General features: G+C 41.1%; 1 protein-coding gene across 1 annotated transcript in view; it reads right to left on the reverse strand.

The window, feature by feature from the left end:
- The window catches only part of ptprub (protein tyrosine phosphatase receptor type Ub), a 151,638-nt gene that overhangs the window by 44,547 nt on the left and 79,791 nt on the right, over positions 1 to 27,300 (reverse strand). Inside the window, exons 3-8 of the mRNA XM_070834600.1 lie at positions 26,545 to 26,816; positions 18,116 to 18,197; positions 15,300 to 15,415; positions 12,009 to 12,183; positions 7,126 to 7,419; positions 906 to 1,223 (exon numbers count right to left, since the gene is read on the reverse strand). Of these exons, the coding sequence (XP_070690701.1) occupies positions 906 to 1,223; positions 7,126 to 7,419; positions 12,009 to 12,183; positions 15,300 to 15,415; positions 18,116 to 18,197; positions 26,545 to 26,816 (1,257 nt within the window). The remainder of the gene's footprint in view (positions 1 to 905; positions 1,224 to 7,125; positions 7,420 to 12,008; positions 12,184 to 15,299; positions 15,416 to 18,115; positions 18,198 to 26,544; positions 26,817 to 27,300) is intronic.

Genomic DNA, 27,300 nt, shown 5'->3' on the forward strand with positions numbered 1-27,300 from the left:
AAAATGAAAAGTATCTTTTGTAATGCTGATCCAGTCTTAGTAAGATGGTCACCCCCTTTGTATTAGTCTGTTAGAAGAAGACAGAGGAGGTAGCAGAACTGTTAAAAGTATTAATGTTCTGAAATATTAACCAAAACTGATTTATATATGATTTTGTGCACTCAATTTATGTTAAAAGAAACACCTAAAAACCTCATAAACAACCATGACAGCATGAACTAAATGTGACGGTAAGGTTCTGGTTGTGGACAGTCTCAGGTCTGGATAGTCTCCTTTCTGACATTTACAATGACAAGAGTTAAACAATTTGAGGTATTCTGGTACAAAACAGCTATCTAAAATAATCCATGTGACTATAATTTAAGATATAACAATGATAACCTCGGGTCTCTCTGAATAAAAGGTTAAGAAAGTAAAATGCACAGGAAGCTGGAGGGCAGCCGGCTCAATTTGCCAGGCCCTGAACTGCATTTTTGAAGAATAAAACTTTGCACTGTCAGGCTCCTGTGATATTAAGAAGCTATTTTTGAACAAAATTAGATAAAATGCAAAAATTTTACATAATGACAGGTATTGTTATTATTTTGTCCACTCTATTTATACCAATGAGGGGAGGCTAAATAACAGAAACCTCTCAGAATAATGCAGTGCAGTCCATCACCACAAACGACGACTTCTAAATGATCATAAAATGAATTAAATTCTTTATATTTTACACCTTCAATGAAGGGAGGATTTATTGGAGGACTGTTATATTCGTGTGTATTAGTTTTCGGAAGGTGTGCCTAATAAATTGGCAACTAACTCGCAAAATGTTTACCATTTTGTAATGACAGTTTTAATTTTTAGTTTTTCTACCCCCTGTTTCCATACTATCTTTTTTCTGACCTCCTCCTGAGACTTACTGTCTTCTTCGGTCTGGAAGGTGACCTCTCTGCCCTCTTTCTTCCCCTCTGGGTTGGAGAGTGACAGACGGACATGGATGCTGTGGTAGGGTGGCAGATCACGCAGCGTGAAGCGTGAGGCGTTGTGTTCCACTGCCAGGCATTCGCGCACGGTGGTGTTGTGGCCTCCACCGCCTCCCGCCGTGGTGTAGCGGTAGCACAGGGACACTGAGTAGGTGTGGCAGCGTGTCAGGTTGAACGCCAAACTCTCCCACTGCAGGGACAACTGCCTGGACTGGGTATCTGTGGCCACCAGGCCCCGCAACGCACGCATGGGCTCTAGGAGGGAGGAACAAAGATTGAAAGTCAAGACAAAAATTTGAGTAATGAAGAAAGCAGGGATGCAGTGACAAAAACAAACCATGTCATTACAAAAGTCCTGAAGGCACAATACTGAATTTTAGAAAATGAAAACACAGGTAACTTTGTTATTGTGAAATATTTGATTTCAGACAGTGTCACTGTTGTCCCAGGACTACCCTGGCACTTTTTTACTTTTTCCCCCCATTAAGGCCGCCATATTGCCCCACTACAACATGGAGGTCAACATTTTGCTGCCAGCAGAACACACCCACATGCCCCATGGCAGAGCAGGAACTCATGCCAATTGCGCTAATTAATTGGACAGGCTGCGGGTTGCTGTCGGACACCCACCAGTCCCCGCCTCCGTGTCGCACAGCAAATTGACTATCCAGTAGTTATACTTCTTTGCCCTGAGGTTTAATCTACACACAAAAATGCCAGTGCTACACAAGGGCATTCATTTCCGCTGGTCACTTTTACTGCTGGGTCATCGCGATGGCCTGTCACATATTTTTAGAAGGCACCAAGTTAATTCTGGTCAGTGCCGGGTTAACCCTGACTTTCTCTGACTCAGACTAAAAGAACAACAGCTCTGTCTTTGATACCCCCCTAAAATGTAATGCCTTGCTGAGAGATACAGAGAGCCTCTATACACGGAGAGACAGACAAGCCAGTGTTCGGGAGGACGTCTGAAACTGAAGAGAGGCTGAGTTAAGCCAAGGACATCCTCTGTATCAATGGAAGCCTTTATCAGACACCATTATTAACAAAATCAATGCATTTTTGTCAAGCAATATGCTACATAATGTATTGCATTGCTTTATTCTTTTAATAGGGCAAGTTGAGTAATGGGCCGGGGAGGCAGGGAATGACAGCAGATATATGGGGTACAGGGAGAGATCAGTGGAGTTTGAGGTTACTGGCCAAGGTCTTCATTCGTTCACAGACCCGCACACTCAGTGGGATTCTTACTGCAGCACAGATTAGTGCAAGGAACTAAGGCAGCTGAGCAGGGGCTAATGCACTAAAACAAGAATTATCTAAGAAAATGGATTTGAAAGATGTTCCGTAGTGGTGCAAGGACATACTGACACACAGATACACACACATTTGCTGTATAAATCAATGATTTAGTCCTATCTCTTTAACAGTATTTTTCCCCTCCATTTTTCTCTACATCTGCTTTAAATGTTCAAACACACACAAATCAACATGCTAACATTATCAGATACAATAACCCTATGCCCAATGTCTTAGGCACTTATTACTGCCTGTGGTAGGGCAATTTTTTAAAAGTGAAATTTTATGACAATCCCAATCTATAGTGAAGGCCTCTGTAGTCACCAGCTTTCTCTTTTAATTTGCTGTCTGGCATCTCACACTAGATGAAAATATGGCCAGAGCATTGATCTGAACCTCATCCAGACTAATGTGATCGTAGATGAATGGGTGGGAACGCTAATCGCAAAGTAGTAGACTGCACCCAGCAAGAAATGTTAATGTTCCATTGTTCAGTGTGACAGAGGATTGTCTTAATGGTGCAATTGATAGTCTGAACAGTCTGAGAGCTAAATAAAGAGAGGCATTTAACTGCTGAGTTGATGAAAGTGCCGCCAAAGAGGCCACAGTGTGCTCATTGTGGCTTCTCTCAAAGTGGACATTTGTGCCAGCCCCTTCCCCTTGCCTCGTCTTATTTGTCTGTATACCACGGGCACCCATTCTCTGGCACCCTGTGGTGTGAAAACCGCAGCCGTCCCAACATGGCCAAAAGCCCAGCGCACCATGTTGATCCTTGGAGATTGGAAATTGGAGTGGATGTGACAGGTTCTGGTTTATTATCTCCCCTAAAACTGTGACATGGGACAGCAGCAGGACAGAGCAGACGTGCATCCGTGGAGGGGTTGTGGAATGACCGTGTCGGATGGGAAAACCAGATTTATACAAGCCTGCACGACTTTATCCATGTGCAAGCAAAAACACAAGCCCACATAAATCCAAACACCCCAAATGTGTACATACAGGGAATTCTGGCTCAGAATGGAAGACATGATGAACGATGTGCCAAGAAAGGCAAAGCACTTCTGTGCCAAATGTGCCTAATTTTAGTCAGGCTCCAGTGTTGGCTCCATCTAACAGACCAAGAGCATCATGGGTAGGGGCTTTCCAGAAGGTTCAGTGACCCAGCAGCAGGTGGAAGCCCATTAACGTAGTTTGGGGACCACCTGCAGTACAAATGCTCGCCTCTCCTCTGTGATTTACTTGAGGGGCTTCAAGCTGTGCTAATGCACCGTGCTGATAATCACAGCAATGGCTCATCAAGCACACCTGTATGGCCATCACAGCCAGGCGGGGACCATGTTCACATTCACGGCCATTAGTTTTACAGCACTCGCACGAGGACAGCTCGGCTGTACGTGGGTACGTGTATGTGTACGGTTAAGCCAGCTAGCCAACATGTTTGGAAAGGAGGGAAATATTCAGCATGACCATGGAAGAGTGAGATTAGTCACGGTGGCAAGACACAGCTTCTGGAGAGGAAATTCACTTTCCTACTAAATACAGGGTCCAAATGTCCCTTCTGTTCCGTGCATAGTAACCACCTCCCCAAAATCACCACAACAACCCCACCGTCTATTTTCTCCTGCTTACACCTAATCAGGCCAAGTGCAAAGGGGGAGGTTCAGGATTTAGTGGTGGAATGTGGGGTCAGTAGGGGGAGTGTAGACCAGATGGTTGGGGGGGTGGGTCAGGGGAGCTCTGGGAACCAGGTGGTGATTAGAGTCTCCTGCAGGGTCAAGAGGGTGAAATACACCAGGTGGAGGAGGTTTCCATTGTTGCAGCTTACTGTTACATGTACAACACACCAACACTGATCGAGCCACACAGGAGTCAATCACATGCAGCTGCACTACAAAACAACAAACTATTCAACCATCAGTCACTCACAGCTTTGCAGCTACGACAAAATACAACACAGATCGACTGGCAAAATTAATTTCACCTATGCTTCCTCTGTACTGAACTAGTACTGCATCTAAATGCCCTGTTTAACAGCTCAGCAAACACAGCAGTATTACTTATCCCACACATGGTTGAACAAGCTAATGTCACCGTGGTCGAAATGTAAATACATCATTAAAGGCTGAGTTTAGTGACTTTCACAAACACCGATACCAGCAACTGTGAAAGCAATTTCCGTATGCTGTGAATCCCCTCTCGCTTCACCTCTCACACATTCACTCTCCTTGTTTTTAGTGTTCACTCTCTCACTTTGAAAAACTACCTTCTCTCCCACACACACATACACACACACTCCCACACCGCAGCCTTCCCTCCACATTTCCCTCTCTTGCCATCGACTTTTTTTCCCCAACTTTTTTATTGTGAATTTTCAGTGTCTCTTGAGTTGGGCCGGCATGTGCAAGGATTGGGGAGGGAGGGCTGTGAGCTTACTCATAGCGCCTGATGAATGGGGGGTGTCTTTGGCTGTTGGGCGAGGAGAGTAGCTTTAATATGTCATTGGAGAGGGGGCCAGGGAGGCTCTACTGGAGCAGGGTACGGAGATATGTGAGGGATGGTGTGTGGCAGGAGGAGACCGTTGGGCATAGAAAAGAGTGATGACCATGGAAGACACAAATCCACAGACTGCCTTTGGGTAACACAAAGCACTCCACATCATGTGGTTGTGAGCGCTGCGCACACATTGCAGATGGAAGCAGCAGTAATAACTGCCTGCATCTCTGAGGGTACATCTGCATCAGTACAGAACTCTTTGTGCAATATATTGTATGTGTGCACATATTTGGGTGTGGCTTGCTGGTATCCTGCTCATCTCCCTGGGTGTTCTATGTCTGCACAGTGACAAATGACAGGGGAGCACAGATGTGAGCAAGCAATAAAAAAATGACGGGAGGAAGACCTTCACTTGAATAACGGATGGGAAAAAAATTGATATTTAACTTTTTAACTTTTATTTAACGCATTTCATTGGAATTTTGGTATGTTTCTGTTGTTTAGGGGGAGGTGAAGTTTTTGCTGTAGTAAGTAAAGTAAGTAAAAAACACCAACAAAAAACAAGCAGAAAACAAGCTATTAGAGCTACAACAATCCATCTATCATCATATGAGTTAAGGAATGTAGAATTACAATTTGAATGGATTTTTAATTGATTTGTTTCTGTCATTTTGTAAGCAGGTTCCAGGTGGTCATATGTAATTATTTGTTGTTTATCTTGTCATAAATGATAGTAAACAGAACTTCTTTCGGTTTTTGTTACATAAAATGAGCAATTTGAAGATGTTACATCACACTCTTGAAATGTATAACGGTGTTTTTCACTATTTTCTGAACTTTCAATGTGCAGATTGATAAAAGTGATCATTAGTTGCAGCCCTAGAAATCCATCATGAATATGTCATAGTGTGTTGTCCATAGTACTGTTTGTTTTTTCTTTGATTCTAAAACAATTTAAATTGTGTGTCTGTGTGTACTGCGGCTACAATGTCTCCACCACTGTCACCTCCAAAGTCTTGTCTATTTATTGTACTTGCCACATGAAATTTCTATCCCCTTCAGTAGATACCACGGAAGCCTGCTTTAGGCTAGCTACTGTAGTCAGCCAGCTGTTATCTTTTAAATAACCGTCAAACCAATATTGCCATTCTGGCAGCAAGAAAGTCTCCCATTCAGTCTCGTCAGCTCCAGAGTTCAGAGAACTCCAGTGATAGCAAATGTGCCTTTTCTTTTGAGATAAGTATATGCTGTGGCTGATTCAGAACTTGTCTATCAGCTCCTCCCTGATAGAATTTTAGCGGATTATCGCGACAGATTCAGCCCCATAATGTAAGACTCTCTGAAGTTTTGGTGTGACTGTTGCGCATCAGGACTTTGTGCTGTGGACCTTTTCTAGGACAAATTCATTAAGTGCAAAAAATACATATCTAATGTTAATCTACAGTGGATTAAATATATATCCCTATGCAATTTAGAAAATGACAGAGCAGCATCCTGGTACAGACAGACCCTGCATTCCCATGCTTGTGGAACAGCCAGGTGCTCAACACACTGTATTCCCTTATCCAGGGCTCTGGGGCACTGCATCACCTTAACAGTGCACACTGTAATTCCCAAAAGCACTACACATTGCATAATGGGTCCTTTCAGAGGAATGTCTCTGGCCAAAAAAAAAAAAAAAAAGGTCATACTCTGCGAGACAAACACAAAACCTCAAACGGGAAAAGAGATCTCTACAAATGTGACAACATACTACGAGATTCAGATATAGCTTCAAATTCATGCCACGAAAAAATAAGCCTAAGTGTTAGGCAAACAATACACCGTAATTCAATAAAAAAATTAAAAAAAAACAACATATGGATAAAAGCTGAGTGGTGGGTGGTGTCTTTTCAGCTTGCAGTGCAGCAGCAGCTACTCGCCAGTGAAAACCAGTCTGCAGTGGGAATAGCACTTTCATGTTTGGAGCCATGCGTTAAAATATACTGCTCAGTTTTGTGAATGAGTGTGCACTTGATGATGACAGTTTATGACGGTGTTGCGTACACTCGACAAAGACTGAGGTCTTTTATCTAACATAGCGTACAATCAAATGAAGCTATACGACACAAAGTACAGCACTCATAAATGAGGTCAGTGGTTCCAAACATGAGGGTCTCAAATGAATCTGAGGTGTGTCAAGCTAATTAGGGTATTCCTAGTTATGAGATGTGGTATTCCTTCCTTTCATCCCCTTTGGGCCTCTAAAAATCCTTAAAATGAAACCATAACCTGTCAAACAATGCTTCATTTTAAGGGATTTAAAGGTTGAGAATTACTGCATTAGGTGACTCTCCCTCATCCAGTTGTACACATCAAAGCTCACCTGCACACTTGGTCCTGCTCACAAGTGGTGGTCCAGGCGGGCCAGTTCCTCCCTCTCCAGGCCGAGTCAACAGCACGCTGATGTGGTACTCCGTGTCTGGATCCAGGTGCCACAGCTTATAGGTGACCATGTTGACTCCATGCACCTCTGACCACGGAGACTGGCTGGCGCGGTACTCAATCTCCTTCCTGATAATGGGGCCATCTCCCAGGATAGAGTTGGTGTTGAGTTGGATGATCAGGTAAGTGGAGCCGGCGCGCAGCAGCTGGGGTGGCGCGATGGGGGACGGAGGTACTGTGAGTGGAAATGAAAAGCAGCAGAGTTTTTCATTTTCCTGTTCAGACAAGTTTGCATTGGTGAAAGCATTTGCTGGCGGGCCCCTTGGACTGCTGCACAGTCTAGGGAGGTATATTTGTGGTATTCATTTTATTAATCGGTTAAACATAAATGGATTTCTCATTATGTTAAAGCCCACTGAGTCTTAAATGAGTCCCCAGAGACTGCAGGATGTGAGCAGGTCAAACGGCGTTCAAATAGCAGATTAGTCATAGCTATTAACAAGGCTTTCAGACCCTTGCAGATGTTTTATCAAAGTTGTGAGTGAAAAAAACAGCTGTGCATGCAGTGTACTGAACGTGTATGATCTTTGTAACTGAAAGATTAAGACCGGTACATCTTTTTCTCTAACTGAGCTTTCTGTCTTCACAGCTGGTCACCATGATGAAAGAGGAGGCTCTGCATCACTGTCGGTAAAGATTGCCAAACCAAGGATTAATTCCAGAGCCCACCGGTCAAATGTCACTTACTGGCAGATCCAAGCGACTGAACAATTACACAGGCAACAGTGTGAGGGAGCGGAGGGAATGCAAAAGAAACGAGGACAAAGCATGAGAGGAGATCAGAGTTAGATCTGTGGCTGTGACTAATCCTTCATTCCCGGAGAGGCGCCTCTGTCTTTTATGGCCCTTCAAAATTACCAGAACCTCACCTCTACTCTGCACTGCTTCCCTTTGCCTTGACATAGCCTGCTGTAGCTCATCTTTGGGCTGTCAAGGACTATATCCGTGGCCAAATTTAGGGCACAGGCAAGCAGCCAGTGGGGCCAAATTTAAAACAACTCACTCATTTCACAGTTTAAGTCCACAGCTCTCGTGTTTTTTCTCTTCATTTGTTTTGCTTATTTTCCACTTTATTTCTATTTATTTATTTTTCTCATTCTATTATTAGTTATCGTTGTCTTTGTTACTCTCCATATAAAGCGATATTCTCAAATACATCACTTTCAGTGCCACGTTCTATTTGTTAAGGATTTGTGCTTTAACAGGGTGCATAAGTGCTCAGGATCATAATATGACAACTATAGGGCCACATCAAAAGCCAGAGACAAACAGTACCTTAAAGAGAAAGAAGAAAATGTTTTATTCATTATGTGGACATATTGCTGTCCTCTATGGGGCAATAAGATAGCTTCACCATGATTCCTGTATGCAAACTACGGTCTTGAAATAAGTAGATTCAACTCATTAAGAAGATAAGTAGGCTCTCCTTAGCATGGCGGTGGGGGGAAAGGCATTTATGAAAGTCTAAGGACTCAGTCTCAGCCCCTTTGAAATAGCCTTTAGACTTGCAGCCAGCTGCCTTAAACATGACTTACAGTGGCCATCACATTTACTTGTGGCACAGAATGAGCAGTGCCAAAAATAACATCTTTGTCCCTATTCTAAAAATGTAAGCAACAACCACATGGATATAATAATAATTATTTGCTGAGTGTGTGAGCACAATAAATGGGATTTTATGGCCTTCTATGAGCACATTCAGTGACTCCTCATTTACTGGCAGCGCCTGGTTAGAAGGTTTAGGAACATTTTGGCAAAATGGCTCCATTTTGTACCGCAGCTATCAACCAAATCCATGCTTCCATATGAAAAATGACTTCATATTTTAAAACAAAAGACTAAGATTCCACAGCCGTCCTAGCAGCTCTGTGAGGTTGTCACAGGCAGAGCAGTGTTATGAGCAAAAAGCTAACATTAGCATGCTAACATACCCACAATGACAATGGTAATAAGTAGTAAGTTTACAGTGTTCACCATCTTAGTTTAGTGTGTTAGCATGCTAACATTTACTAACTAGGACCAAAGACAAAGTACAGCTGAGGCTGATGGGAAAGCGGTTTTATAAGCATTTAGTCATGAACCATTGGGCAAACAGAATTTGTGACCTGATAATTGTGCTAGAGGAAAAGTTTACCAAAATAACAATCCTTAGGGGGACATGAATGTCTTTACCAAATTTTATGGCATTCTATCCAATAGCTGATGAGACATTTCACAGCAAACATCAACCTGCTCGTGGTGCGAGAGGAACGTGAAGGGATCCCCAAAGTCATTAGGATACATCATCTGGGGACCTGGATGTTTATGCAAAATTTCGGAGCAATCCATCCAATCCTTGTTGAGCTATTCTAGTCTGGACCAGAGTGGTGGACAGGCCAACCAACTGATCAGCCAAACATCCGACATGCTGATATTGCCATCAATAGAGCCACGCATTGCTAAAAATCCATTTTGCACCATCTGTAACTCTCTTTTGCCCTTCCATCAGTCTTTTTAAAAAATGCAATAACAAAGGGGGGTACGGTAGAGGACAAGGAGATTGGGAATCTTTCCCATCTTTTTTTTCCCCTCTGCTGAGGACTGGAGTTTGTTATGCCATCAAACCATCCCACAGCCATGTCATTACTATTCTGTCAAAGTGGTGTCAGGCTGTGGGGTTGGAGTGAGTAATGGGAGTGAGGTCACCATCTGCGGTACATGATATGACAGGGGCTGCAGGAGTCCAAGTCAAGTGAACAGCTTTTTGACAGTGAGCTGAAGAGCTGAGTATGGCAGCCTATTTGACAACTTCAGCTCAGAAAACAACACGTCAGGCAGATTCTGTTTGCCATCCAATGAGCCTTCATGTGTGTCAAGCACCATGCAATTTGATTAAGGAGTTTTATGGAAAACAATTTGACACAGGTTTCTATGATCTCTACCATCATGCACAAATGATGTCCTATGGGTAATCTGAAATGTGTTCACACTAATGGCTATCGCTGCTTATTATGATCAATTTCATTTTTTTTTTTTTAAACTGTATTTTTCAGAACAGCAAAGTTCAAGACATTATTTTTTACAACTGTTTTTTCTCCTTTTTTTTCCAAGGATAGAAATAAAGAAAAAAAACGAAACAAAAGGGAAAACATGAGGGGCAGTTCTTATTCCTTATTATGCAAGTGGTTATCAAAAAGGTCCACGCAGTCTATTTATTCAGCTTCAAGCTCCCTAAACGTTGTCCATTTTCTCCATCTTTGATGAAAGGTAGACATTTTCAGCCTCAAGTGATAAGTTAGTCTTTCCATGGTATAGATTTCGTCAATAATGTCCAACCAATGTCCAAGTAGTGGGCGATCAGTTTTCATCCAACTCCTTGTGATGACCTTCTTACATGCAATAATCAAGACCTTGAATAAATAAACATCCCCTTGTTCCATTACTTTCTCAGCTATGGCTCCCAAATACATGATTTTGGGGTCTTTTTGGATAATATAATGCAGGATTTTCCGCAGAGTCTCACTCACTTCCACGGCCATTACTTTTCTGGAGACCTTTATATAACTTTGTGACAATCTTTGAGGGAGTTTGTTTGTATGCTCCTATCAGGACTGCTACAACCTCCTTTATCTCCGCTGATAATTCATTTTTTATTTCTTTATGAAACAAATCTCTCAATTGTAGATATCGGAATAAATCCCTGTTTTCTAATTTAAATTATTTTTTAATTGTTTCAAATGATTTAAAAGATTGGCCTTCAATGAGCATACAAAGAGTTGTCATTCCCCTTTCATTCCACCTTGTAAATGTATCATCAAGAGCCGCCGGTTGAAAACTCGGGCATTGAGAAGGCCACATCAAAAGTCTGATGTCCTTTTCAAGCTTATATTTCCGTACAATCTCTCGCCATATTTTTAAAGTTTCTTCTGTTATGGGGTTATTGCACTTTTGGTCCTCATTTTCTTTAATAACTAGTCTCGCCTGTGGTTTGTACTTGCCTATCTCTTCTTCAATTCGTTTCCAATTTGCCTGATATTCCGAGGAGCACCAGTAGACTACGTATCTCACTTGTGCCAAATAAAAATATTCTTTTAAATTAGGTACTGCTAGACCTCCATTCTCTTTAGTCAGTTGGAGGGATCTTAATTTAATCCGTGGTCTTGCTCCAGCCCAAATAAATCTAGAGATCTGTTTGTCCCATGCATTGAACTGAGACTCTGGGATTTAAACTGGTAATGATAGAAAGATGTAGGTGTCTAGGTAGCATATTTATTTTCACCGCTTCCATCCTAGATCTGAAGTCTAAAGTCAGTTTTGACCAATTATCCATGTCCCTCTGGATCTTATTGTTTATCGTGTTGTAGTTTAACTCATATGTTTTACTTAAGTTGTGGGTGATCAGCACTCCCAAATACTTTATTGATTTTAAATCCCAATTGATATTGTATTTCTGTTTAACCATGTTATTTGGGGAATAATTTATCGGGAGAACCTGTGTTTTCATGATATTAAGTTTATAACCCGACATGTAGCCATACGTTTCCAGAGTAGAGATAAGCTTAAATAATGTTAGATCTGGGTTTTGTAAAAATATAATAATATCATCAATTTCATTTTAAATTTTCATTTGAATTGCACGCAGTAATCTACTGTGACCAAGGAGAGCAGAAAATCATGTTGTCAGAAAAAAAAAAAGCAGGGCAACTGTTGGTTGGTATGAAAGAAACAGAAGAGGCAGAGACACAGAAAGAGCACAATGACGGGGAAAGAAAAGAGAGTGTTTACCTTTGACGACAAGTTCAGCAAAGTTTGAGACCCCAGAGCCTCTGGGGGACTGAGTGACGCAGCGGTAAAGGTCTTGATCTGCTCGCTGGACGCTGTCTAGCTGGAAGGATACCACAAAGCGCCGGTGACTCAAGTGCTTGACAGACGCGGTTGTTAAAATGTCCCCATTGTGTCTCTGGAAAGCAGGAGAGGACAGGGTCAGAGAAAACAGGACAGGTCAACATGTCCCTCTTCTCTCACACACACAAACACACACACAGGCACATGTCATCTCATACAGTGTATCATCACAAATATGCTACTTATACCCACAAAGAGTTACAGAAAAAGGGTGGTTGCAGTCTGAGCAGCAGTGGCCAAGATATCTGTCACCGTAGTACCTAGTATAAGTCAAGCTTCCAAACTTCTACACTATACTCCATACTGTCTCTTCATTAGACCCACCCTGCCTGGACAATGTCCACATCTTTCAAACTCCATGGCCCCAGATTGTAATGCAGACCTCCTCAGCCACAGACTTTTCACAGACGGAGTATCACTCAACATGTCTAGTAAACTAAACTTAACTACGCATAAAGTTAGTGGAGTGCCCCTTTGAGGTAGGGAAGCCCTCTTTGCAGCCCTCTTTTAAAGAATTACTACAATCATTAGCTCAAACAGTTTCTCGGTTATTAAAAGACATGATAAGAATCAAGATTTTGAGCCTGCTTCATAAAACTTTCTGGGGAAATTTTTTACACGCTTGTATGATATGGATGTAGCTGAGCAGTGGATGTGTAACTGAGTAATTGTGTTTTATGTTATGTATATAGTCAGTTGAGAAATCTTCTTCCCCACTTTACTGTGCCTATATTTAATTTATTGAATACTATTTAAAGTAGTAATTTTGTATATATAGATGTATCGTTTATCAAAAACATGCAGGTCCACTCACATCCATCAGCTTAGCCATACGACCTCCCTTGTAAACACACACAAAAATACCTTTTACCTTCTGTAGCTTTTGTATATAGTTATCTCCCAGTGAACTCTTGGGACACTAAGCTAATACTGTAACAAAACACACTTAAATTATTGCTATCTGGGTCAGTTCTTATTAGAGCTGTGCTATTAAAAAGGAGGATTGTCCAGTTGTGTGCAATTTAATTAGAATAGCAGGACCATTTCTCTGATTTAATCACGCAATATGACAATCATACATGCTTTAATAAAAACAAATGAAATCTTGTTAAAATAATAGTAATTATCGAGGTAATACATGTCATGAGCGTCTTCCCTTAATGGAGCGCATCTACAACCTCAGTTGTCCTCGGTGTGCAATGTTATTGAACAAAACATTTAACTGCTCAGCACGTAGAATTGGGAGGCAGATGGGCTTTAATGCATTAAGGCTTAATCAGTTTAGTAAATAGGATAACGGATGAATAGCAGCATGTAGATTTTGTGTTTGGTATAAAACTAAGGCTGTCAAAACAGAAACAGAACATAAACAAAAGTGAGTTGGGGCACAACAGTGAGAAACAGAGAAATAGTGATCGAAAAAAAGACGAAAAAATAGGGACAGTGTGATTCAAATGAATGTTATATGATGCACCTTGCTGCTGCACTGTGTGAGGCTTTTCTCACATTGTTCCACACCATTAAAACCACTAGCATCTGTCAAGACCACGTAGTCTCAACGGAACACATTGAATCTGACATCTTTTCTCATGTTTTCAGGCCATTCTCTTTGTGTGAAATGGTGGACATGAATCCTGATACTCATCCTTTTGATCTACCAGTTTAAACAGAATCCAAAGCAGCCGTGCATGCTGGGATTAACAAGGAGAAATTTCGGTTGTGCTACGCCATCTCAGCTTCTGTTTTACTTCTGATTTGGGCCTTCAAAAACCCACAGACCACACAAAGGTTGGGCTGAGCTTTCGCAAACAAACACATAAACACACACCCGCTGATTAGGGTTAAGCAGGCAACAAATCTTGTGACCACAAGGACAGAAAAAAATGTTCAGTCAAGCATTCCTGCATCCGCACTGTATCTTCTATATCTTCTTTTCACTACCCAGGCCGTCGATTACAGAAAGGAGGTAGAGGAAATCAGGAAAAATCAAATAAGCGTGAGATCACTTCATGTTACGCAAACAATCTGGCTGTAGTTAATTGGCGAGGAAACGACAAAACGATCTGTTAATCTGGCAGGCGTGTGCAGCCAAGACTGCGCTGCAGCTGGTACAGCAGACACAATGAACACAAAAGGGCACAACAACAGAAAACGAAAGTGATATGAGTTCATATTAAGAAAATAGTTCAGACAGACGTGTGTGAAGCAGTCAGAAAGACGGACAGCAAAAGATAGAGGAGAGGCAGGGAAGGAGCATTCCAGTGGCCTGGCGATCTCATTACAGCAGGCGCCTGTATGGATATGCCAGCTAATTACCCAAAGCATTTCTTTTGATCCTTGTGTTGTGACCAAATGGGTGGTTTGATAAAGTGTTCAGAGAGGTGGGAAGGAGGATGCTTCAATTACATAAATCACACATTTCCCAGTGTCAACAATACAGTGCGTTTGCCTGAGGTCAACCATGATTAACACCGGCTGTAGTGGGTGGTAAGACGTTGGCAAAGGCAGTGAATATGTGGCTGCACAGTAACTGCGGCATGAGATGAAAAAAATGGAGACCTACAGCACAATGACGTTTGTTCTTTTAATCAGAGCTACATAAAGAGGAGGATTTTAAGACCACAGAGTTATTCCCAATAGAGGTAAGCACTGTATGGCCCGTCTGACCTTCACAGAGCAAGCCATTCTAGATGAAAAGAGCAGATATCTAAAGTACGGTACATGATCTGAATAAAAACAGGAGGCGGTGAAGAAAGCAGAGAACTCTATGATCCTATAAGCAATGTAACTTTTCAAAGGCAGTGAAGTGGGGAGACGGCAAGGCCTTCATTGCATTCACAACATTAGAATTCTCTTTACGATCTTTATGTGATTATGTGACTAATGCAACAACAAAGAGACACAAAATGATTTTAAAAAAAAGTTTGTATATTTTGTATCTCGTTTTATTTCGTTTTGCTCCTTTTTAGGAGGGGTGGAGGGCTGTGCCCAGGGGCTCATTGTCTTATAATCTGTCCACGACTTAAAGTACCTCTAAAATATGGCTGACACAGTGAAATGTGAAAAGTACCAAAACCACTGTCCCCTTTGTACTGCTGGCTGTTTTGGAGGTAAAAATACAAAACAATTAAGACAGACACACATGTGCTTTTAGCTACAAACTCCACAGACCTCCAGCAGGAACATCTCAGCCTCTGATGCCCTTCCAGCAGCAACACACTGGAAAGAAGCATTTTGCCCAGCATTGACCTCCTCATCTCCTAGCCTGGAGAAGTGCGGTGCTTTATCTGAAGAGACAGAGAGAGAAACACAGTGAGATCAAAAGACTCCATTACCTTTCAGCCATTCACAATGTCAGCCAGCTGCACAAGGCATATTATTTTCATTATCAAGGTTTTTTTATTCAAATACATTAAGAAGAATTCCAGGCATTTCTGTCTGAGAGAACAACTAGTTTTGTCCAGTGTTTGTTCATAATTAATTCGATAGAGCTAGCATTCACCAAAAGCCTAAAGCAGTAACAGATTTTCTCAGTTGAAAGTTTGAAGCAGCACTAAAGTTGAGTATTGACTTTCTGTACCCATTTTGTTTTCATTTCACTGTGCTTCATTTGTGCTTGGATTGCATGAATGCATATTAATATCAAAATTCTTTTATCTTTTTTCAACTTATCACCTATTTGTTTTTTATATCAGTTTGCAACCGTGAACTTGCAGCTGCAGGAACAAGACAAAAGCAAGCAAACAGGAAAAAGGAAAAAGAAAAAAGAGGAACGTTTCTCTTTCGTTTTATTATTTGAGATTTTTTTTTTTTTACATTGATATAGGAGGATAGAAGTTTTCACATATTTAATTTCAACTTCTGGCTGCACTGTGGTGCAGTAGTTAGCACTGTTATTACCCCCCCTCCTAACAACCACTAAGGATAAGCAATATAATCAATTTCAACTTCCAGATTCTCCATGGCACATCTGAATTTTGTGTGGATGTGTGCTGTATGTTCATCATAACATCAAAATAAAATTCAACAACGTTGGAATAAAAATTAATAACTAAAGTGTCAAAATATAGAGTTTTTAATGAGACAAAAACTGCAAATGTTTTGTATGTGTTGAAAGGTCACCCAGTGTCTATTACCATAAAACTTGCTAACACACAGATTAGAGGCAGCCTATGGATGAGCACAATGTGGGAGTGAATGTGTGGAATGTGTTGAATGTGTGGAAGAAAAGTCACAGAGTAAGTATCAGTCCTCCAAATTTGGACAAATAAATGTCCCAGCATGCTATGTGGAGCAGCCAATGAGTCAGTGTGTGGGAGTAGCCCTCTCACCCAACTCCAAGATTAACAATAAAGCAGCGAGAACCGGACCCCTGCAGAGCCAAATCACCGGGTAAACGTTAGCAGCACCGCTTGCCATCTCTGAGAAATGGGTTAGGACATGTTGCCATGTCACTCTGGATGATTGGCACTTAAAGATGGCAGAGCAACAACGAGGCTGAAACATCACCGAGAAGCAAATGCTTGACTCTCACGCATCTCCTGCTTGGTTTTGCAAAACACTGTGTTGCTATCTAGCAGAGGGGGGAGATGAAAATTTGTTGATCTTGTTTGTGTACAGTAAATAGTAAAGGGAGAGTGCTTGCATCTTGTACCACACAGGTGGCCATGCTTCCTTTGAGTTACTCTCCCTCCTAACGTTAATTCATAATTCACGCCTGAGAGTCAAACATAAACAAACAGTGAAATGAGCGTGAATGGAAAGAAACTGGTTATGCAGTTAGCAAGAGGTGAGGTGTTATACAGCTAAATGTGTCAGAACTTATCCTCAGGACTATTTAGCATGATAAATGTTTCACTGGAGTGCAACGCTGGTTTCAGAGTCAAAGCCTTAGACTCGGGAGAATAAAACAGAAATGTCAACCATGCTATATCCAGAATTCCCAAAAAGAGACTTGTTGAGTTTTTATTTTATATCATTTGTTACTATGTCACACTTTCCTTTGGTTTTTCACTCCTCTTCTTGCACCATTCGCTGCCAAGGAATGCAGGCTGGCCCTGTGCCACATCATAAGGCATGCTCAGGTCTTGATGAGAGTCTTAATTATTTAATGGCCACAGAGGGAGCATTCAGAAGATGCCATCTGCTGTCTCAGGGAGAAACAGGGTGGCTGACTGGGTGGTATGCATACAGTAGGGGTACGAACCAATCTCACAGACGGTGCTTTTTTCATAAAATCACTGATATTCTGTAACATAATATGCCTGAAAAGCCTATCTCCAAACAATGCCATGCAAGCAATAGGGAATATATCAATATTAAGGTTAGGGAGCTAACGTGAGAGAAAGAAATCCTTCAAGCTTTTGGCGGTTATATAAGTCAGCTAAAGTAGTGTGGACCCTAGGTGTTAAATGTGTTATGAGCCCTTCTGGGCTGCACAGGCAGTGTGCAAGTGACACTGAGAGACTTTGTCCAGGTAAGAAGCTCAGGGGGCTTAGTGAATATGTTTTACACAAGGTCCTCAGGGGTTGACTACACGCTGAACTGCCAACCTCACTTTTCCAGCACTGACACAAAAAGCCCTACACTGCAGGAAGCCAATAGTTACAAAGAAAGCACACCTTGAACAGAAGGCATTTTCATGAAGCTTTGAAATGCAGTGCTTCATGGGAAAAACCCCTCTGATTAACACTGATCACTGATTAACAAACACATTTTGCTGTCAAACAAGGCCAGAGGCATAACGGCAGGTGTGTTCTCAGGTGGAAGGGAGTGTTGGCATTTGGGTGTCCCAGTGTTTTAATAGCACGGCTGTTGATGCAGGATGCCTCAGGACAACTTGCAGTACTAATATAAAAGGTCGATCAGTCATTACTCTTCTTCTCATCCTATTTACCATTCCTCCTCCCCACACTCTCCAAGCCACTAAACCCATTTTCCTCCAGCATGCTCTGTAATTGCAATTCATTGTCAGAAGTGGCACTTACAGCAGGGATAGTTGAGCACCATGATGTCATCTATGGCAATGTAGCCTCGTCGCTCCCTGGAAACTGTTGCCTCAATCAGTACCTGCAAAAGTGAAGTGAACATGAATACATGACGAACATATTAAATTCATAAACAGTGCAGCTACAGCATACACTTGTGGCTAACCTAATGCTCTCAAAGCTTAAGTGTGAGAGCAGCACTGAGTGCTGTGTTTATTCTGCTGCTCTTGTCCCCTTTCAGTGACAGAAGCATTAATTACAAACAGCACCATCACCACATCGTTGCACATCTGCTGACCCAAAACAAAAAGGCGAGACAATGAGAGAAATAAGAGAAAGACAGAAGCATAAAAATAGAGAGATGGATAAGTTCTGCCTCAGTCCGCAGGGCCAAGAGAAATAATAGCTTTATCAGGAAGCACACAATGTGGTGCCAGAGTCATGAGCCCCATTCTACATTCAGCGCGCAGGCTGCTGTGAAGCCATAACAGCAGATAATACAGCTTGCACAGGGCCATGAGACTCAAGGGAGGACAAAGCTTCATACCATCCTATGGAACAATAAGCTGGATGAGCTGTGGGCTCTCATGAAACCTAATCAATATCAAATCACCATCCTCAGTAATAGCGAGAGAGTTATGAGCCACAGGGGTGATGTTTGTTTTTGCAGCACCAAGGACAGTCCACACGTCCACGCATTTGATCGAAGGCCAGCTTTGAGTTATTGTTTCTCATAATCCTCTGACCAAATGATTACAACATGGTTCCTATCGCTGGGTCTTGATTTTTACGGAGGTCGCAATACACTCACACAGTCACAGTCACTCACACTATCCTATATCCTCCAAGCTACTTTAAATGTGTGTGTCTGATGTCTGTGTTTACACGCAGGAATAGGTCATGCAAGACTAGAGCTCATTCTTCTCAAAGTCAGATAACTGACAGGTTACAGTAGCTCCACCAGTGATTGTTTGTTTTTCTACACCGAGGCCAATGTGATACCAGAGTTTCAAAAATGACGCTGTTTTCTATGAACGTATCTCAACATCAACTAATTAGCTAATTCCAGAGATTTCTACTGCATTGCATGGTCTACCTCAGCGAATGGAGTTTTTTTTTAATTATCTTTCATGTGGTGGTTGAAAGCCCTGGAAAAAGATATAAATATGACCTTGTGTAAGGATTTTTTCTCAAAATGCTGTTTCGAATATTTTAACCACATCTCATGGCATACCACCATGGATTTATTTATTTTTAAATATATTTCAGACTATTCAAATATCAAAAATGATTTTCTACAAAACCATTTTTCTTTTTAACGAAATAAACCACACTTCTCAAATGTAAGTCATAAATAAATTTCATCAAGACAAGTTATAATACCTTCTGAGCAATGATTTTCTGTGTTGTACAGCAACAGTATGACACAAGGGTATCAAAGCCCATAAATGCAATTTCACAAAACCTCACTGAGGAATTTTGCCAACTTTTGGCATCAAACTGTTTTAATAAACATTGATGAAAAATCATTCTGTGTATTATGGTTCCATACCCAGACTACCAGTACACCCAGATTATCTTCACCACCACTATCCACTAATTTAAGAGTCATAACAAAATCTCCAGGACCTTTGGCCAAAATTCCAGCCTTCCAGCAGGAAAGAAATAGTCCACTTCACTGGACTTGGAAAGGAAGACATGAGATTACAGCACCAATTGGTGTGACAACAACCCTGGACATGCCCGACCCCTGAAGGCACCTACAGACACATAACGATGGGATGTGAGGAGATTGGGGTCAGCTAAAAAAACTCCTGGCAGAATGAGACACAGCAAGCGAGGTGAGCAGAGAGAGGAGAGGGGAAGCTACAAGCTGACAAAAAGAAGAGGTTGAGTGAAGAGGAAGGTCAACAGGAAAGTAGGAGGAAAGGTCCTGGCTGTTGGATCTCAGTACTGGAGTGTGACCCTCCTCTGCCTATAGCTGGCTGCTCTCCGCCGACTTCAAGAACGCTGAAGCTAATCTCCTTCTGCCAGAGTCAATTTTCCTGTTTGTTCCAGACTCTGCAGGAAACAGAGCTGGAAGATGCCACTGCTTATAAAAAGGGATATTAGCCAAACATTTCCTGTGTTCATCATTTCCACTTTTTCCCCTATTTCAGGCAGTCTATTTTCTTTAAAGCCTGTGCAGAATCCCCTTCTCTCATTTCACTCTTTCTATCTTTCAATCTTCCATTGTCTTTCTTTATTTCTTTTGCTGTCTTTTTCTCCTTCCACCTTCATTTCTTTCCTCCTACTGTGCACCTGCATCAACACAGAATATTTACAGCAATGATGAAAGTACAAAATCATTCACTGTGTTTGCCTGAATTAGCTGTATAAGCACACACTGCCACGTCATTAAGCTAACATTAAAATTAGCCAGAAACACTGATTAGGCTTAATGGTATACAAGGAAGAGGAAAAATCTCTTGAAAGTCTAATTGAAGGTGTTATTACTCTCTGCTGAGCTAAAGCACTCAATAAGAGATTGATTACTGGTTAATCCTCAGTCTTCTTAGCCATTAGGATAGGAGGTTATTAAGATAGAGACATTCGGAGCATTTGTTTCAATAAACAACCTCCCAGATTTTTATTGAAAGCCACTTTCCCAATGAAACTTCCCATATGCCAGAACTTTATTCTAATGAATGGCTGCTTTACTTCCAAAAGATAAAAATGCAGGAATCATCCTCTGAAGAAATAAATTAAAGAATGGCACACTGTGATTTATGACTGATATAAAATGCACATTAGGAGAACATATTACATTACCCTGTAATATTGGCTTTTAGGCGCAATTGTAATGTATACAAATCAAGAGACGATTTATATGGCTCTATAAACCTGCTTCTACATTTTCCACTCCAGTCAGGAGACACCATCAGACACGTAGGGCTTTCACTCGCCATTAGACACAGTCATAGATAAATAACTCCTTAAATATTCACAGACAAAAGGTCACGTGCTGAAGTAAATCTGCTCAGTGGAAAATGCCAAAGGATAACAGTCTGTGCCTGAAATACGGTGTAAGAATCTCAATTTGCTCTCTACAATATTTCAAAAACCCTTTTCTATAGCCATAGGCTTAGCTTGCAGGACTCTCAGGCAGCCGCATTGAGGAAAATAGGAGATATTATCAGACAAAGCTGGGACATGGGGATTCTCATGTACAATTCTTTGATGTTCCTCCCATTTTCTAACTTGGTCCTTTTTTAAAAGAATTGAGTCTGCAAACAGGATGGTGTCATGTGAAAAGTTATGAAGTAAGCCAGCCTGGTTTAAAAGGTCACGCTAAAGAATGTGACAATCAAATCTGTATATGTACAGTGTTTCTTTTTCTGGCAAGGACTTAAAGGTTGCCTTTAAAAAATCCAACATTTTGGGGAATAAGTTTATTCGCATTCTTCCCTAGACTGAGAAAACTGCTACCAAACATATAGTGTGTTGGTTAATTATAGTGTGTTGTTATGTTTGGACACAGAAAGGCTACCTGTTGCCCCATTTCCATTGATTATGGTAAGTAATTATTTCCTGGTTATAGCTTCATATTTAGCATGGAAATATCTGGGGATGTTACATGCTGGAACTATTTCTTGGCAAACGAGAGTTAATGTGCCTACTGTGCAGCACTTTTAGGTTGCTAAATACGGCATGATGGTACCAAACCTGGCAGCATCACTGTGATGGCATGACTGTTACCGTGGCTAAATGCCCTTGCCTCCAGTCTAAGCCACGGCTAAACCACGGCCCAACTGTTCTTAACACACAGACATGAGATTAAAATTAATCTTCTCATCTCACTCTTGCAGAAAAAGCAAAAAAACGTATTTTCCAAATTGTTGAACTGTATCTTTTATACAACCGTCACATGTCATATGTCCATCGAAAGAGTTTTTAGTTGCTGGAACTATTCCTCCTGTCTAAACTTGCAGTGAAGTGTCAAAATACTGTAAAAAACAACAGAGGATAAAATCTAAAGTCCTTATTCTATATAAAAGTGTACACACAGTACATACATCTATTGGACCAAAGATACCCACTCAGTTCCAGTGATTGACTGCTAAAGCCTCATGTTAGCTTTGGACTATGCATGTTTGCATGAACCAAGGATTGTGGATCTTATCCCTTATTTATTACAGTGAAATCTTACTGGGAGTAGGACATTCCATGATCAACACAGACAAGTGCAACGATTACATTGGGAAACTAACTCTCAATGTACATTTGACATGACATGTGAGTGTTGTATTAAGAAAGATTTGAAACCTATCCTTAAAGCAACAACTGCAACAGGCAGGATGTAGTAAAAGAGGGGATAAATAATAAACGCAATATCAACATGTAAGAAATGTAATGTAAGACAGATGAAAAGCAAATCTGAAAAAGATTCTGACATTTGGAAGGAGACGACGTAGAGAGAAGAAAGTGAGAGACGGTAGGGAGAGGGGGGGGGGACATGTCTCTGGCTCTAGTTGGTAGTCTTGGAGGGCTGGATAACATCTTTAATATTTGATAACAAGATTCTTCAGGTATTGCAAACACTTCTACCAATAAGAAGCAGAGTGAAATATGGCAATGTATACCAGACACACACGACATCTTCAATCGAGACATCTCAAGGTGATCTTTCTCTCTTAGATTTCCACCCCAAAATTCATTGAACTCCAAATCCCAATTTCACAACTGTAATAGGAGAAAGTGATGTGTGTGTAATTCTTGTCAACCCTGATACTAATATAAAGGGCAACCTGATCACAGAAGATTTCTGCACTCTTGATTTGTAACGAACTAAATGTCAACATGGACACACATTGGTAGAGAGAAAGGCACAAAATCCTGCATGATCTTGAAAAGTACTCAACCTGTAAGTAATCAGGAAAATCATTTTTTATATCAGCAGGCAGGTGAACAAATAGGATTGGGGAGATTTTTGGTTTTCACCTTAATAATTCTCTTAGCCTTGGTGATTATCAGAGAATTGCTTTGACTGTGTTTAATTGCATTCCACAGTGACATTTTCCAGCCATAAACAGTGTGTGCTGTAAACAAGGTATTTCATTACACCCAAAATCGTGAAATGAGCAACCTTGAGAATAATCTCACATCTGTATCTGTGTGCAGGGCAAAAGGCTACACTGACATTTTGGATCCCTGAGCTGTAGGCAAGGAACTGCGAGCTCTAATATGACCTGAAATCTAATAAGACGGAAAAACCTGCGGATTTGAAAACCGTCTCCAAAATGATGTGTATTCTCCTGGGATTTATTTTACTCTGAGACAATGATAAGACGCACCTTTTCTCCACCTCTGCTTCAAAAGACTGCTTTGCTAGTTTAATGACAGGGTAAATCCGCCTGCCTATCACTTAAAATCCAAAGTGATTGTATTAGACTTGCTATGGAGCTACTATAACCCAAACCTTTTAGTATTTAAAGGCATACAACCTGCAGCTAAGTCTCAGGTGAATTTTAAGAGAACTGCGTTGAGGCAAACCAGGCCAAACAGAGTCCAATTGTTGACCTTTTTGTGCTTCCCTTTCTGTCTTCATTGCACTGTTGCTGCTTAACAACAGAAGATGGCTAGCATTAAGATGCTATTAAAGAAAACATCCGGCCTTACACCTCTCCATTTACCCGCTTTCTATTTTCTCATTGTAAGAGAGACCAGTGACGTGATGCAAGGCAACCCTGTGTCATTCCACAGCGATGAGGTTTTCGACCGCTGAGGGATTAGCATTGTAAGCTGCAGTATACGTGACTCTGAGGGGGCAGTTTGTTTTGCTCTCTTTGTACTGAGAGGCAGCACGAGCTCAGCTGAGTTCAAGTTAATGTGAGATGAGCGAGGCAGCAAAGAGGAAACCATTGCTTTCGTTCCTTTAAAGGATGCAATTGGATACATTTTCTCTAATGATATCTGGTGACCAAATTTAATCCAATAAATGTGAACACTGTGGTTTCTCCCATGCGAGATAAAAGCTAGGCCATTAGTAGTTTAAGCTGTTCTATTAAAAGTCTGTACTGTCAATACTAATTTAAGTGTTAGGCCCATCTCTTTCTCCTGTACTCTTCGTCCTGTCTTCAGTCATCTACTCCTCCTCATAAGCCCATTATGAAGCTCCTTCTCTTAACCGGAGCGTCTCATTGAAAGCCACGGCACAATTCTGACTCACCTATGAGCCATCACTGTTTACTGGGATATTTTTACTGTGTGACAAGAATGCGCAGATATTCAGCGGGGAAGAGGATGAGCAGAACTATGTACTCAGGCAAATGCAATGGTACTTGACAGAGAAAAAGAAGGCAGGATAAAACTTGTTATTATTGTATTCTTGACTTATCTGTCCTGATGTGGTGATAGGGCAGGTTAGTGGTTAGGGAGTCTGCTTCATAACAGAGAGCTCACAATTCAGCTCTCATTGCGTCCATCAGCAGTGAAGCACTCCTCAGAAAGACATTCAGCCACTTCCAGCTCACTCATTGTTAAACATTCAGCATAAGAGTAACAGCTATTTAATACATTTAATAAGGGTATTGTAAAAGTAATGCTTCACTCCGAAAATAAATTATTTGCTTAAAAACGGAGCTGATGAACTCTGTTACTGGCAGGAGTCCTTGCTAGCCTGTTTATGTGAGGTGCCAGCTCAAGAGTAGGTGTGACTGGCACTGTAGCGCTGATTAGTAAAGCTTGCACTCCTCTTGTATGCTGATTTGTTGTTAATGAGATGACACCCAAAAATACAATCTACTGTTTTAAGAGCCAAATTCTGTGGTTCAGATCCACTTTCATATGTAACCTAATGGGTTTTCCCAACAGATGGTTTAGTTCAAAGGTATTTGTGAAAAACTGAGAGCTCCTTTGGCTCTTGTTCTCAATTTAAAACATACATTTACAAGTGTAAATAATCTAAAACATTAACAAGACTATTTTTTGCCTTTTACAGAGACTTCAACATTTTGGGAAATATACTTAATCACTTTATTGCCAGGACCTTGAAGAGGAAATCAATATCACTCTTATGTCTGTATGCTAGATATGAAGCCAGAGCCCGGACGTGATTAGCTTACCTTAGCTTAAGCACTGGAAACAGGGGAAAAAGGCAGGCCTGGCTCTGAATAAAGGTTAAAACAAAATCATCAAATAATCTCACTAATTAATATGTTATATGTAGTTTGTTTAATCCATAGATATATAGCTGCCTTGCAACCTCATGTCAACAACCAGATTCAAGGGTTTCACTATGCCCAGTAAGAAAAACTCTGCACTGCATTTGTTACTTTTATACATTTTGTACAGATTAAATAAGTACGAGAGTGGTATCAATCCTCTCTCTAATCCTCAACAAGAAAGCAAATAAGCGTATATCCCAAAATGTCTCATTGTGCTTTGCCTGCAACAACAAATCCTATGATGCTTTGGCAGTGCAGCAGTGGATTTTTGGGCCCCCTTGAAAATGAGATGATACATCTCATGGGGTTTATTCTGTTGTGATAAAATCTCTTACAAAGACTTTAGTAGCAGATACCTATTCAGCTTAAATAATATTTTTCTCTATTGAGAATAGAGCTTGTAACACTTTGTACAGTCCTTGTGCATGGACCACAGCCACAAAACTTCCTCTATGTTCATTCCTGTATGAATACGGCACGTCTGTTTGTTCCTGTCAACTTGAGATAGTTTACCTTATTTTCAGATCCCATGATGTTGTTAGAACAGTGTCACATCCAGTCCCCTGTTTGTATAAAGGACTATTATTTACATAGTGAAGGTCAGATCTTGCAGGGCCGAACAGAATTTAATTAAGTTGGGGGGGATTGACAGTTCTTGATAAAATGCACACTACTCAACTTAATTGCTTTTTGACAGCTCCGCAGAGTTTGCAGAAAAAAGAAATTGGATTAATAGATGGATATCCCTCGTGCTCACCTGACTGTGCCATCTAGAGACCACAGCACATCAGCCCCCCCCCAGAAGATGCCAGTCAATGTCTTTCTACTGTAAGTAGGCAATAGGCATTGACATGTCATGCAAATTAATTGTTATAGTTGGCTGAATATACAGTGCACAGGCCTCAGTGGGTGGAATCTCTACCAGGCATGGCCACAAGAGACCTTGTTAAGGCCCTTGAGCACTAACACTGGCTACAGTCACAAGGGAATCAATGCTAATTTAACTGCAAATGCAAGTGATTAACACCAGATTCACCTCGGGGCTAAAATGAGTGGTGATCACCGGAGCTTTACTGTGTAACATTTACAAGAAGACAGTCAATGGAAATGCAGATCTTCATGAAAATGAAATATCTCTTGACTGTTCAACTCCTCAGTTCCAGTGGAGCATCTGGTTTCATTAACACATCATGAAATCAAAGTCATAACACTTCAAGTTTATACCTGGTATTCATTAGGCCAGAAGGTGCTGACAGCCAGCTCAACCTGGTGCCACTGCTTGGCATGAGAGCCCGATGTGTTCCACACTGGACTGCCGAGTGGACCACCGTTGACTCGCACATACGCCCGCAGGGCCCCCGGACTGTGGCCATCACGACTGTACAGGAAGTAGCTGAACTGGACGCAGTGTGTGTCATTTTCACTCAGTGTCTGCAGCAGCAGCTGAGCACGATGACCCACAGCATGTTGGGAAGAGTTCACCAACATATAGGATCCTGGAAAGGGCAGAAGAAACGCATCAGTTATTTATAGTTAATGGGTCACTGCAGCGTCTGTTAACGTTTTCATACATTTTCTGTATGCTAAGGTAGGCCTCAGAGGACAACTCATGTTGTGAATGATGAGCATTAAAAGTTTCAAAAGTAGACGTGATTGGTTTTTGAGCCAATCTGTTTATATTTTATCTAGCAGATAAAGGCTATTTTAATCCTTGTTTTATTTTAAATCACTGTGTTACCTCAACATCAGCTGTCATGTATGCATCAGACATCCTGCACAAGTTGTGGCAGTGAAGTGTGCATTTTAAAAAGTTAGTAAGTAGATAAAATGCCTGTAGTGCTGCATCATTTTAAATTGGAAATTGAAAGCAGCCAAACAGTGTTTTAATATTCATCTACCTAATATATATTAGTGGTACTTTACAATTTGTTTACTGTGTTATTTTCTTTACAAATCAGATACAATCAAATATGATCAATG

This window comes from Pempheris klunzingeri, chromosome 8, assembly GCF_042242105.1.
Source record: "Pempheris klunzingeri isolate RE-2024b chromosome 8, fPemKlu1.hap1, whole genome shotgun sequence".
NCBI lineage: Eukaryota > Metazoa > Chordata > Actinopteri > Acropomatiformes > Pempheridae > Pempheris > Pempheris klunzingeri.